This window comes from Eptatretus burgeri, chromosome 6 (genome assembly GCF_056783735.1).
Source record: "Eptatretus burgeri isolate ZD-2024b chromosome 6, Ebu_testis_v1, whole genome shotgun sequence".
In the NCBI taxonomy this organism is placed as follows: domain Eukaryota; kingdom Metazoa; phylum Chordata; class Myxini; order Myxiniformes; family Myxinidae; genus Eptatretus; species Eptatretus burgeri.
In genome coordinates this window covers 22,923,380-22,938,368 of record NC_140966.1, presented here as the reverse complement: position 1 = coordinate 22,938,368, position 14,989 = coordinate 22,923,380, and the positions used below count along the sequence as shown (strand labels likewise).

Here is a 14,989-nt window from a genome sequence, read left to right as displayed (position 1 = left end):
GAAGCTATGTGTATTATCAAATGTTTGTGGTGTGTGCTGCATTTCGGCTGTTGGTTGTATCACTGGTTGGGGCATGACTGTGCTGATGATGCTGTGCCCTTATTACCAGTGTACTGATGTTTATTTTTGCCAGTCTAGAAGGAATGACAGGCTGAGTGGGCCCTCTGGGGTTCGTTTGGTGGTAAATGAAATTTGAGCTCAGGGCTCTAGGATCCCAGGTCACCAATTTAAGGGCAAGGCCAAACAGTACATATAATTATTGGTAAAATGTCTGGAGAATATATGGACATATATAAATGAAGATTAATTCTTGTGATGCTAATAAATATTGTGAAAGAGTTTGACAACAGGGTGTTTGAACGGAGGAACGTCCTGAAGACGCATTGGACTGGACCTTTTTAGGTATTATTGATTACCCAAGGAGCTGTCAAGGAAAGGTAAGCCAATCATGGATTTACGCATCTCACTGCAAAAGAGGATACGCGAAGTCGTAGGAAGAAAGAAAGGAAACTTGCGAGTTGAAATGTTACTGGAGGTTTATAACAGATGTGGCAGTGGTTTTAATTAGCATGTGTACAATCGTGATAATATGGACAATAAAAGATAGTGAGGGCATTTTGGGAATGTCATAGAGAGCAGAATGTTTGGTAGATCAATGGTAGGGGAAACAAGGAATGGGTTGTGACAGAGTACGCAGTGAAGAAAAAGGTAAACATTGGGATCAATTGCATGAGGAAGGCGTATATGGGAAAACACTTATAGGGCCCTTATATACAATCATGCATCTCGTGTGACACGGGATGAAGGGGACAAAGGCATTGTACGCCTGGAACAAGGCATATTGTTACATGAAGGGATAACTGGGACAAGGATAGAGATAAGGATAGGAATAAATATTCTTGCAAAATCCCAGACATCATTAAATGGTATATTTCTGTGACCTAGCGGAACACCTAAGGAAGGTAGCTGCAGAGTACCATGACTATTTTAAGGAAGAAGAGTTCAGATCATGGTTAATGGAAGTGTTTGGTGAAGGGGGAACACGGATATTCCACATATTGATCATTGGCCTTATGATATTCAGTGTTATTGTCATCATGGCATAAAAGTAATGGTGTGTGTGTGTGTATGTTTGTTTGTTTGTTTGTTTGTTTGTTTGTTTGTTTGTTTGTTTGTTTGTTTGTGTGTGTGTGTGTGTGTGAGAAAATTTACCACAGTGACAATGGTGGTGCATGAAGTTCCCCTGGACCAATCATCTCTGAAGACCCAGAAAACCCAGAAAACGAAGAACCTAGTTTAAAATTTAGTCGAGACACCGTGATGGTGGTATTATTTTTTGGGAAATATGAAAGTACAGACACTAGTGCTTTCGGGAGTGAACACTCTGCTCAAACTCACATTGGATGAGTGTCTCGAAGTGGTTGTACCAATGAAGGGGATGGAAAGAAATATTATCTAAACATTGCCTTGTTGGCAAATATTGGAATTTTGTACTTTCTTATATTTTTTTTTACTCTGGCTTTTTACTCTGGTTCAGAAAAAAATATATTCTTGTTTGTTCATAAAGAAACAGTAGTTAACTAAAATATATTCTTACTTGTTGTTCATAACAAACACGAGTTAGTTAAAAAAAAAAAATTGTGCATAAAATAATTGTGTCGTTTTGGAAGGTAACTTTGCTTCCTCATGACCTATGCCGACTTCATAATTGTTGAAATGTATCCAATATTCTACAGAGGGGTGGGGTGTTGGTGGGCCTGTTAGGGTGGTATAGAGGGGGCTTTTCTATGAGGTAAGAAGGTGCAGGCAGAGCCTTCGTGACGTTATGGGCCACTTGGAGCTAACCATAAAAGTGGACCACCTGTAGAGAAGACACCTGCCTGCCATTCTGCCGGTCCATCGAGATTCCAACTCTCAAAAAAGTTATTGTGTAACTATGGTGTTCCTTATCACTTTGTTTCTAAGTAACAAAGGGGCAGATGTTGAGCATGGAACATCACCAACATTGAAAATTCAGCCAGTGTTGGTGAAAATACTTTAAACAATCAAAGTAACCTTTGTCCTCATTGAATTGATGACTCCTCAGAATGGGAAATCTGGCGAATACAATGAAAAGATAAAATATATTGTGATGAAGATCTGCCTATCACATTAACCAACAACAGATCTTCTTGCAAGGGAAAGATCAATGCTTTACAATCTAGGAGAGAAAACAGTGCTTGGATGTTGTTATCTTACAAGAAGCAGATGCCCTCAAAAGCGGGTGGGGGGCATAACAAAAATATATATATATATATATATATATATATATATATATATTTAACCTAACTGCTTGCGAGCCAGAGTTTTGACTGAGTTGGAATGCTGTAGGTATTCTGTGTTCACTTACTCTCGTGTATCCACTTTTTGGTGCGCATTAAAAGCTCTTCTCTACCATGATCAGCACAGACATTGCTTGATTTCAATCAGCTCTAGAACCTGATCTCCACACACACATACATATATATATATATATATATATATATATATATATATATATATACACACACACACACACACATACATATACATATACAACGCCAGTCCCGCACGCCCGCTTGTTACTTACAAAAGCAGTACTTGTTACTATTATTAATGATTCTTTTGAATAATACATAAAGGGATAAAATAAGAGGACTATAATGAATCAATGAGCATGCACATTGTAACTGACATTGAGGAAGGGCATTTGGGTGGATGCCTTCTGCAATATCCTGGGGCTGTACCTTGGGACAACGGAGCCATAGACAAGGCCTCACTCATGGAAGGTGATGGTCCCTGGCTCCCGAGTAACAGGCGGAGAAGACGATGCAAGTAAGAGCGCTGCCGATGCAACGAGGCTACACGTATCTCCACTGCAATGGTTCGCAACAACCATGCCATTTGATTCAGCACGAGTACAGAGTTGCCCTCTAGAAGATGGAATACAAGAGCTGTAAAATAAACTATGTGATGGCAAAGCAAATTGAAGTTTACCTTCTGGTGATTAGCAAGAAATTAATTTATGGCAACAGGATTTCAAAGCAAAAATATAAATTGTACTGGAATCCCATTTGGTATCTTCATCTCAGCACATTGCTCAAATATGCCAGGATGCATCATGGTTCATATCCAACATTAGTGATTTGTCTATTGTCTTGTAGTCTCACTGTAGTCCAACAGGTATGTGCAGAAGTAGTGCAATTGCCTTTGAGCTGTCCAAATCGAGTTTCATTTTTGGCATGCACAGATATTGTCAGATCGGTGCTTTGCAGGAAAGGCAAAGTGTGCCGTTCCTTTTCATAGCATCAAATTTGGGACCCAGTCTGTAGATATTATCTGGTCTAAAAATATATCAAAATCCCATGGTGTCTCATGAAGAGTAAGTAAATTATTGCTGACACCATGGCCAAATTCCAAAATTACTGCCACCTTCAGTCACACCTCAAATCGAGTTAGCCAGTTCGGGAAAGACTTAGGCAAAACACTTTCCCCACATGACTCAACAAGGTGGTGATAATAATTCGGGCCATTAAGGAAATAGGAAATTGCAATCTCCTTGTAATATTATATGTAAAAGTAAAGTAATATTTCCCGATATTGTTGTTCTACAAATACAAATTTCTTCATGAGCTTTCGATATTACAGAATAAATATTCAAAATACTTAAGATTTCTCATTATACCAAAATAACAATTTAAAATGAAACTATGACACTCTCTTGTCATACTTAAGGCAAGCTTGCATTTGCCATGTTAATGATAATGCAAACAGGTGGAGGTGCTCTGAGCAAATTGGAGTCTGTGCTCACCTGTTGACTGGAATGGAAGATGTTGCAGTTGCTGGTACAGGAAATCTTTGCCAGTTCGTAAATAGCGCAAGGTTGGTCCAGATGTATCAGGGTTGGTGCACAGCTGGTAAATAACCTAACACACAAAAGTAAGTTTGAAACCATATGTTTCAAAGCTTGGGAACTTTATTTGTCACAGAATCTGTGTTGAATTATAAACATCATATGCAGACCAAATTTATTATGACACATTTTGTAATTGAACACACTTCCATCCACTCTCTCCTCACTCTCATTCGCTTCTATCCTTCCTCTCAATAATACATATTTTTAACTTCTTCCACTCTTCACCCTTCATTTGTAGTTTAATTCCACTTTGTGCCATTTATTCTCTCAATTATTTACTATGTCTTTACTGTGTGCTACCATTGCATAATACAACAAACTTGCAATGGGAAAATATAAAGTAATAACTTTACACCATGTATTTACTCCTAAAAGATCTATTTATATTCTTTATAATTTAAAATTACTCTGAAGCAAAATAAGAAAAGAAAAGAAAAGGTCACCCTCAACATTTGGGGCAGCATGCTCTGCCCATGGTCAGGAGGAAGTCACTGGAATGAATGGGGTGCAGAGCTTATAAGAGCTCCACGTCCCCATTGGTTATTGTGGGGGTGCTGATTGACTGTTCATTGTGTGTGGCTGATAGGTTGTTGTGGTTTTGCTCATCATGGTTCATTACACTTGGTGTATTGATCGCTGTGATTGTAGGTGTCAGCTTGTTAATGAGGGAGCGCCAGATGTCACGAATGGGTAGCCCATTTTGTTTGAGTAAATGTAAATAATGGGGGACTGTGTGATGTAAATGCATCTCTGCAGCATCTCTGATTCTCGTTGTGTGCCAGTGACGAATGGATGCGAGAAGCTTGCTATCTGACCATAGTATGCGATTAATATTCTGTGCATGATTAGCTATAGCTGATTTTTCCCTTTCACTTCATCTATTATATGCTTGACTATTTTATTATATTGACTTGACTTGACTTGACTTGACATCTATATTATATATTATATGCTATATTATATGCTTGATATAATATATATATATATATATATATATATATATATATATATGTATATATATATCTATTATATGCTTCTTTCAGTCTGGTGGTGAAAGTCCTGCCAGTTTTACCAATGTAAACTTTACCGGATTCACAAGGGACACAGTATACAACTGGATGGTGAATAGGTCCTCTGTCCTTATGTGTGTGAAGAATAGATTTGAGCTTTTGTGTCGAGCGATGGCATACGCTATGCTGGCAGTCTTGAGAATGTGCTGACAGTGGTGTGATGTACGTCCAATGAAGGGGAGATTAACACATGCTTTATCTTCTGGTGTCGGATGACGAGCTTTTCATGGTTTAGTGTTGATCTTGTGAGCGGAGTAACCGTTGCATTTAAGAGCAGTTGTGATGTGGCGCAGTTTGTGATACAGATTATACCTGTTGCTGATCGTGTAGGAATGACAAATAAAAGTGGTGCTCATGGACTGGATAGTTGAAAGGTGACGAAAAAGGTACCCTACCCATTGAACAGCACTTAATGGAAAACATCGTCTACCCAATCTGAACCTTCATCCCCCCCCCACCCCTCTGTCTCTCTTTCCACCATGTACCTATTTTCTGCACCCCTTCCACCATTCACCTATTTTCTGTATCCCCCATACCCTTTACACATCTTTCTTGACTAATAAGGAGTGCTATAACCTATGCTTATAATCACACACCTACAGTATGGCATTTTTGTGTATTTTTCATATTTGCATCCTCAACCAGTTGTGACGTACGTCTACATATGCATTTAAAAACTCGGAATTCATTTTCAAAATCCAACATGCATACAAATTGACACAATCACGATACCCAGCTGATGCTGGCATGCTACTTACAACCCCTCTCACTCCTCATCTTCATAACCATCCCCACCCTCCATCACCACTATGCATTCACATTTCCTTACACCCATTCCTCAGTGATCTCCCACCACTTCCTCCTCATCCACCATTTCCCACCTCACTACCCTCCATATTGAATCTGCAATAGACTCCTCATGCCATGGTACTTCAACACAGAGGACTAGGATGAACATCACAAATCAAATGGAAGATAAAATACTGCATTGGAGTCATAAGAAGAAACCTGAATAAGTAAAGAGGAAAGATGGAGTCATCAGGAGGAACCTGGATAGGATTCGGGTTTCAGCTGCAACTACACACAACCCTCAAACCCATCCAGGTGCAACCAAGTGAGCCTTACGGAAAACTTTCTGCAAGAATTCACTTCTCTTTAGCGAGATAGATAACAGTAACAGAAGAGAGAAAGAGTAAAAGAGATAAAAGAAAAGAAAAAGCAAAAGCAAGAATTAGAATGAATAAAAAGAAAGGTGAAAAAGTTTTTTAAAACAATATGAAAGGAACAAAGAACAAAGATGTCAGGAAGTAAAGAACCCAGATAGATAGACCTCAGCAGTTACTCCCCAGGCTCAAACGCAAGAACAGGTTCAAGCTACCAGAGATCTATCAGCAGGGAAGTACAGTCTAATTCTTGCTTTTTCTTTTTCTTTTATCTCTTTTACTCTTTATCTGTCTGGGGAGAAGTGAATTCTTGCAGAAAGTTTTCTCTAAGGCTCACTTGACTGTGCCACAGCATCAGGATATGGTGCAAACATAATCAAATGGAAGACCAAATACTGCATTGGAGTCATCAGAAGGAACTCAAATAAACAAATATAGAGTCATCAGGAGGAAACGTATGCATCCAAACCATACAAAATATGGGAAACACCAATATTTTGATGGTATTAAAATGTGGTTACTGCAAATTCAACATTAATCAAACAGAAAAAGGTAGTACTGTATCAAGCTGTACCATCTTTAAAAATTCATAAAGATCTATAAAATGGTCAATCAAAATTATTTTCAAGACAGATATATGTATTAATGGAAGAGCTGAAAGAAAAAAAGGTGGAGGAGCTGGATGGTGGGGGAAGGGTCCAGTGTTACATCACCTATTGGTGGTTCAAAGATAAATTTCTGATTGCAGTCAAAGAAAACTGAAATATAAGTAAAATATTTGCTGTAAATGAAATTAATTTTGGGAATTGTCAAAAGTTATTTTCCCAAAAGCTTGTGTGGAATTATGGAGACAGCTAAAATATGTAACAAATCATTTCTTGATTGCGGTTCTTATTTTGTAGAAACACTATCTTGTAGAAATTACAACAGTTGGGAACACTGACAGACATCAAAAATGAGCCCACTATAAATGAAATGCTGTACCTGATAACAAAGCTCAATGATGTGGAGTTTGGAGCCAACCCCAACAGTAGTAGAGTGCTGATCAGAATCAGAGTTCAGAATAGCAATGATCGAGTGGAGACATGTTTTAGGAAACTTGAGCACACCTATCAATGGAAAAATAAATAAAAATTAAGATATTACATCAATGAAGACTATTACATCGTGCGCTTTTAATTCTGTTGGCTGGGAACAAGGCACATGGCAATCTCAACTATGATAACCATTTGAAAGCACAGCAAACTTTTACAAAAGGAGAAACTAACTTGCAGTGTAACCAGAACTGAAGAGAAAAAGGCATCAACACATACTATATTATCAACTACAGTTTCCCAAACTCGTGTAAATCATACGGAACTAATGATGCACTGAACAGAACGAACAAAATATGGATTGCAAAATACTGCAGGGAAGAACAGTAGAGCACATCAAATCAATAGTTAATTGAATGCAGAGATTGGCAAATTCATGGTCTCTTGGAGCAATGGATATTTTTATTGGTTCAAATTCTGGCATCGCTGTCTCCACAAGCTGGTACGGGACTTTTAACGGTTCCAGCTTTCAATATATTCTTGTTAGTGGCACAGACAGATGTTGCATCAAGCCCTGCTTTAACAAAAGTTTGAAGGTTTTGGGAAACATTGATGTTTCTCCACTTTTGAAATCGGCTTCCAATAACGAAATATATATTATGTGGAATTGTGGACAATGAAGTACAATAACGTAGCTGGGAATCGCGTAGACCTACGCTACATGTGGTGACCAAGCACATTGCTTGCTATTCACTACGGCATGATTGGCACTACAAGCATATGGCAAGCACATTTTTTATGCACTCTTGCACTGTAATATCCACAAAAAAAAGAAAAAAGGACAAATATATTCATTATTTGCGCATTGCTAAATTTGAGCTTCTCTGTTGGCATGCAAAATGCGCAAAAACAGGCAGCGTGAAAGTATTTTACATTTTTAGTAATAAACAGTGATAGAACACCTTACTCCACACAATCTTGAGAAAAAAGACATGGGAAGGGTCGTTTCAACTCTTGATTTGCATTTTCGAGCGATATGTATGGGTGTGCATGTGTGTGTGAGTATGTGTGTGTGTGTGTGTGTGTGTGTGTGTGTGTGTGTGTGTGTGTGTGTGTGTGTGTGTGTGTGTGTGTGTGTGTGTGTGTGTGTGTGTGTGTGTGTGTGTATATATATATATATATATACATATATATATATATTTATCTATATATATATATATATATATACATACATCTATCTACCTATATATGTATACATATATATTGTTACGGCTGTGGAAAATCGCAAACCACCATTCAGGGCCCGTGGGTGAGATATCTCTAAGTACATGTGTAGTTAGCCACAAACCCGTTGTATAGAGGGAATTTATGTGATTCATTCGGGCTGCGACGCTTTGAGATAGCCGTTTTTCTGTTCTATCTTTATTTTGAACCAACCACATCTCAACCGCCATCACACAACAACCACCACCACGCCAGCCATCGTCACAAACTGCAACCACGCTCCAACCCTCAGACAACAACAACAACGCCAACAGCCATGACCTTTACCTTCACAACCCAATCCCACAAACATCGCATCACCGTCATTCCCAAACGGCACCATAACCATCAAACCACCACCGATAAACCCTCCACCACCCTCACCTCTCTCCTTCTATGGCCATTCCCGCACCACCTGTGAACACTGATCGTCGGGCTGTCTTGGGCTCGTTCAGCGATATGCACCGAGCCGCGAGTGCAAATAGCGGCCTTTCCGAGGGAGAATTCGGATCAAGAACGCTACACCCCCACTTCTGATCCGTCCAATTAGCAAGCGCGGAGCGGCTTGGCTCCGCCTCCAGGTGCGTCTGTATGAAACAGATATATGCAAATTCTAGGATCAGGGGAGGTTCACGCCCACTTTTCCTCCGTCCAATTGGCGAGCGTGGCTCCGCCCCCGAGGTCATCCTGAACCGGATATTTGCAAATCGTTTTCTCCTGCCGGCCTATAAAACGGCGAGCGAAAGGCGAATCGGGGCAGAGCGAGTCGAGTCATCGGTGTGGCATCGAGTTGGGTTCTGCAGTCGGCTGAGGAGAGTTGCGGGAAGAGGCAAAGGAGCTCGGGCCCGAGGCGAGAAGGACGGCGGTCAGCGACGAGGTTGCGGTGTGAGATCGCTCGTCGCGGGATCCAAGCGAGCCAGCCATTCTCCTCCCCCAGGGCATCAACAATTCCCCCTTTCCCCCGCGCTGCGATAGTGCAAAAAGGGGGCCCCGTTCCCACCCACTCCAAACGTCGTGCCAACGAAACCCGCCAAGGAGCACGGAGTCGGGGCACAGCCACGCGGCCACATCTGCGGCTCGCCCACCAACGCGTCACGAGGACGCGGGTAGGACCCCCCCCCCCGGTCTCGCGGACCTGGCCGCTCCTTCAGGTCACGCGCGCATATTGGCCTACAGGCCCGTCTGCCCCCTTGTCTATGAGGGTGGCTTCTTTCCTTTGCTTTTGAGTAAATGTGTGATGGCGCCGTCTGTAAAGTAGAACTGTATAAGTGTTGCCGTGTGTGCGCGTAGTCGGTAGTATATCTGCGTCGTTGTTGCTTTTGTTTTGGTTGCTATATGTGCATTTTGACTGTTTGGCTGTATATGTGTGCTTTCCATGTGCCGGGAAATAAATGTGCATTGTGTGAACATTTTTCCCGTTTCGCTTCGTCTTTTCTTTATTGACCCTCCATCCTGCTTCACGTAAAGGGTTTGTAGTGTGTGCAAAATGCCCAGTAAATAATCTGAACCGTCGAGGTCGACGACAACACCGCTCGGTTATCCCGATAGTACGGAACGAGCCGCCCAAGCGGCTCGTGTCCGGAGTCGACCTGCAGCGAGGTACGATCATCCGGTTTACCATCCGCGTGGGTACTTAGGTAGGTCGAGTTTGGTGAACAACCCTATCCTACTGGGTGGCCGATTGGCACGATTGTGGTGAGGTCGAAAGGCCCACCCGTGACTGGCTCCGGGCGATAGTTCCCGGAGGGTCACGACTGAATTGTCCGTCCGGTGGGTGACGCGGTCGCGATTCGAGTGACGTGGCCGTCCACACGCCGGCGGGCGCAAATTCACAAATATATATATATATATATATATATATATATATATATATATATATATATATATATATATATATATATATATATATATATAAATAATTTTTTTTCGTTGCCAGTCTGTCTACCACTCTGTCTGTCTGTTGTTCATCTGTCTCCCTAACGGGAGCAGCCGAAAGAAGAAGAAGAATGTTTTGTAAATATTCAATAAATGTGGGAATATTTTTTAACGAAAGAATCTCATGTGATTTTATTTCTCTTCTTGCCTCCGGTATGGGTGAAAATTTAATTCGGGCATAATCTCACAAAACTAATTCCCCAAGTGTGCCAAGCTCAATGCTCTACGATATAGAGGAATTATCCTCCTCTCCATTAGTATGGTGGAGGAAACCCCTATATATATATATATATATATATATATATATATATATATATATATATATATATATATATATATATATATATATATATATATATATATATATATATATATATATATATATATATATATATATATATATATATATATATATATATATATATATAAATAATTTTTTTTCGTTGCCAGTCTGTCTACCACTCTGTCTGTCTGTTGTTCATCTGTCTCCCTAACGGGAGCAGCCGAAAGAAGAAGAAGAATGTTTTGTAAATATTCAATAAATTTGGGAATATTTTTTAACGAAAGAATCTCATGTGATTTTATTTCTCTTCTTGCCTCCGGTATGGGTGAAAATTTAATTCGGGCATAATCTCACAAAACTAATTCCCCAAGTGTGCCAAGCTCAATGCTCTACGATATAGAGGAATTATCCTCCTCTCCATTAGTATGGCGGAGGAAACCCCTATATATATATATATATATATATATATATATATATATATATATATATAGATATATATATATATATATATATATATATATATATATATATATCTATATATATATATATATATATATATATAACAAAATGTTAACATTATATCATTGTATCGTTGCAGATTCAGAAGACAGTTCCACCATGTTCAAGAGCTTCAGACTAGCTGATGTTGAGCGAACTTCACCATCAACATCACAGCACGTCACCACAACTGACTGGAAGTTATGCCTTATATGTCAAGAGGACAAGACGGAGACACTGACCAAACCTGACCAATCAAAGAGAAAAGACATTGGGAGTGGGTACAGTTCACTCACAGAGAACTTGGTCAAATTCAGTGAACTTGGATAGCTTCCAGGATCATTTCACCTGGAAAGACTCGATGATGGACATTGCAATGAAGCTGCGATGGTTGCACACGGTGCAAAATATCATCAGACATACAGGCTCCAGTAAAACAACACCAAACTGCAGAGAGCACAAAAGAGAGCACTCAAGAAAGAATGTGAGAGCGATGAGGAACAAGCTGCATGCAAACGCACCAGGTTACATTCACGCTCATCAAGTACAGAGAAGAAGGTCCCAGAAAATTGTTTCTTCTGTGAACAACCTGCTGGGGCTGACAGTCTTCGGAAAGCTGCAACATTCCAAATGGACAAACGGATGCATGCCTGTGCAACCCTTCTTGGTGATACAGAACTGCTGGGCCGTCTCAGTGGTGGGGACATGATAAACGTTGGAGGCCCAGTATCACCCACGGTGCTTGATAGGACTTCACAATAGCACACGGAAGGCCCAGTCAACAGGATCACAGGACACAAAACAAGAGCGAGCAATGTCGGCAGTTGTCTTCGCTGAACTCGTCCTCTAAATTGAAGAAACCAGACAAGATGAGGAGACGGCACCAGTATTCAGATTGGCTGACCTTGTCCAGCTCTATCAGTCCAGAATGGAACAGCTAGGAGTCCAGTTCGACACGAGAATCCACTCCACATGACTGAAACAGAGACTGTTGGCTCAGTTTCCTGACATGCGGGCACACACCAAGGGGAGAGACATCCTTATGGCATTTGAAGAAGATGTCGGTGCTGCTCTTGCCAAAGCCTGCGAGCTGGACAATGATAGTGATGCAGTCCATCTTGCCCATGCTGCACAGATTGTTCGCCGTCACATGTTTGGAGAAGCCAAGCACTTCACAGGATTCCCTGAAGTATGTCAAGAAGAATCTGTGCCACCGTTGCTGCTTGACCTAGTCAGTATGATCCTCGAGGGACCCAGCATCAAGGAACAGATGGCAGACACTAACCCTGCAGCAATTGCCACAGCTCAGATACTGAAGTTCAACAGCATCAAACACAAGCGAACACGTGGCACCACATCATCCACCAGTGTCAGGCACAGTGTTGCACAGGAGACCCACTTCCAATATACATAGGGATGATGCTGCATGCTCATACACGCAAGAAGGAATTGGTCGACAGACTGTCACACCTTGGCCTGAGCATCTCCTATGATAGAGTGCTCCAGCTCTCAGCACAGATGGGCAACAGTGTCTGCCAACAGTTTCACAGAGAACGAGTGGTCTGCCCTCCGAAGATGCGTGGCAAAGTGTTTACAACTGCCACTGTAGACAACATAGATCACAACCCCAGTGCAGAAACATCAAAGGACTTCTTCCATGGTACGGCTATCTCCCTCATACAACATCCTTCTTACACTGGTGAAGGAGTGGATCGGAGTATCGTCATTTTTGGAGGATCTGGGGATGCAAGGTCCAAGACAGTCACCCCCTTGCCGCACTACTACACTGATGTACCCCGTCACTAGCAGCATCAAGAAGTCGCCTGTCCCAGCTGCTAAAGTGGCGTCATTGACCAGAGGAGACTTCAAACAGCAGACTGATGAAGAATACCAATGGATAGGCAATGCAAAGCGAGTCCTGGAAGACAACACTGGTACAGTGGACAATGACAACACATCTTGGGCTGCATTTCATGCCAGCCGACAGCCACCAGATGCTCGAGTCATCTGCCCCACGTCGCTGCTTCCACTCTTCCTGGAGAGTGCCCACACAGTGGCCATGATCCGGCACTCAATGGACGTCGTGAAGAATGCTGTGGAACACCTGAATCCTGGACAGACACCAGTGGTCACCGTTGATCAGCCACTGTTTGCTTTGGACAAGCAGATACAGTGGAAGTGGCCAGAGAGCTATGATGAAGACCAGATAGTGGTGATGTTTGGTGGCCTCCACATAGAGATGGCGGCACTGACGACACTGGGGGACTGGCTGAAAGGGAGTGGTTGGGTGCAAGCACTTGTGGAAGCCGAGATTGCGACAGCAGGGACAGCAGACTCATTCCTGCGAGCATCCCATGTCTTGCGCACAAGAAGAGCACATCAAGTGACTGCAGCAGCACTGTACATCCTGCAACACCGTGCCTACAACCACTAGTGTCTGGGAGAAACCAGGGATGCAGAGGACCTTCCGGAGTTTGAAGACTGGTGTTGCCAGAGAGGAGAAGACATCCCTCAGTTTCACTACTGGGCAACCGTGCTGGAACTAGAACTGTTGGTTCTAGTGTATGTGCGTTCTCTCAGGCAGGGATCGTTAATGATGTACCTCGATGCTCTGACAGAGCTGGTCCCCTGGTTCCATGCACTGAATCACACCGACTATGCTAGGTGGATACCAGTGCACCTGAAGGACATGGCCGAACTCACCATCAACACCCAGATGTAGCCAGGAAATTCAGGGAAAGCCACTTCACCGTTCAGAAAACACAGAGGGTGTTCTCTTCAATCCCGATTGACCAGGCACATGAGGTGAATAATGCCTGCATCAAAGGAGACGGTGGAGCAGTTGGGCTCACTGACAACCCTAGTGCCCTACGTCGCTGGATGGTTGCAGGACCAAAAGTTGCCAGGGTGATCGAAGAATTCCAGGATGGGAACCAACACTGGAGACGGCAAACAGCAGAGACACGTCATCATGATCAGACGCCAAGTGTACAGGCCTCATTTGTGAAAGATGTTCGCTCTCTCGTCGGTGTCATAGAGGAGATGGGCAACCCATTCGAGGAGGAGAGTCAGGATGTAGTCAAACTGGACACAAAGGAGATCGCAGATCCTGCTGCTGTGGAGACCATGATGAATGCCAAGAGGATTGGCCAAGAGCAGTTCGAGGCTTTCACCAGAGAGTGTCTGTTGGACAGAACAAAGGCAGTGGACGCACCCATTCCTCGTAACAAGCTGAAGGTGTTCAGCACTTCCACTCCAAGAAGCCAGAGCATAGGTCAGCAACAGCTCGCCTCCATCAAGAATGACCGTGAACTCTTCGCACGCCTGTACATTGGCTGCCAGAGGAGGGATGGAAACTTTGAGGAGTTCTTTTGTCACGAGAATCAGGCATGTCCTCCTGCATTGTCTGATGGTGGAAGCCTCTGCACTGGTACCAAGAGTGATCTCCTCACATGCTTGGAAGAAGTCTTCGACGCAAAGACAGAGACTCCTGTCACGACCTGCATTGTGCTTGATGGAGCAGCCATCGTCCAGATGCTGAAGCCAGCTGCATCGAAGACCTTTGAAGAGTATGCACAACAGAACTTCATCCCATATATGTCCACGAAGCTGCAAACAGTGCCACGCCTGGATCTGGTCTGGGATACTTACCTTGCTGATTCACTGAAAGGTAGTACACGTGCAAAGCGGGGACAAGGTGTGCGGAGTCGTGTGGTGGCTGCCGCAGCCATACCGGGAAACTGGCAGAACTTCCTACGAGTGGAGAGCAACAAGACCGAGCTGTTCAGGTTCCTCTCAGCAGCTCTCAT

At 42.6% G+C, this 14,989-nt stretch overlaps 1 protein-coding gene and 1 pseudogene across 1 annotated transcript in view; one reads left to right on the top strand and one right to left on the bottom strand.

The window, feature by feature from the left end:
- The window catches only part of NUP205 (nucleoporin 205), a 327,963-nt gene that overhangs the window by 101,045 nt on the left and 211,929 nt on the right, over nucleotides 1-14,989 (bottom strand). Inside the window, exons 23-25 of the mRNA XM_085884280.1 lie at nucleotides 7,152-7,276; nucleotides 3,830-3,944; nucleotides 2,766-2,951 (exon numbers count right to left, since the gene is read on the bottom strand). Of these exons, the coding sequence (XP_085740406.1) occupies nucleotides 2,766-2,951; nucleotides 3,830-3,944; nucleotides 7,152-7,276 (426 nt within the window). The remainder of the gene's footprint in view (nucleotides 1-2,765; nucleotides 2,952-3,829; nucleotides 3,945-7,151; nucleotides 7,277-14,989) is intronic.
- Nucleotides 11,301-13,902, top strand: LOC147024401 (uncharacterized; annotated as a pseudogene).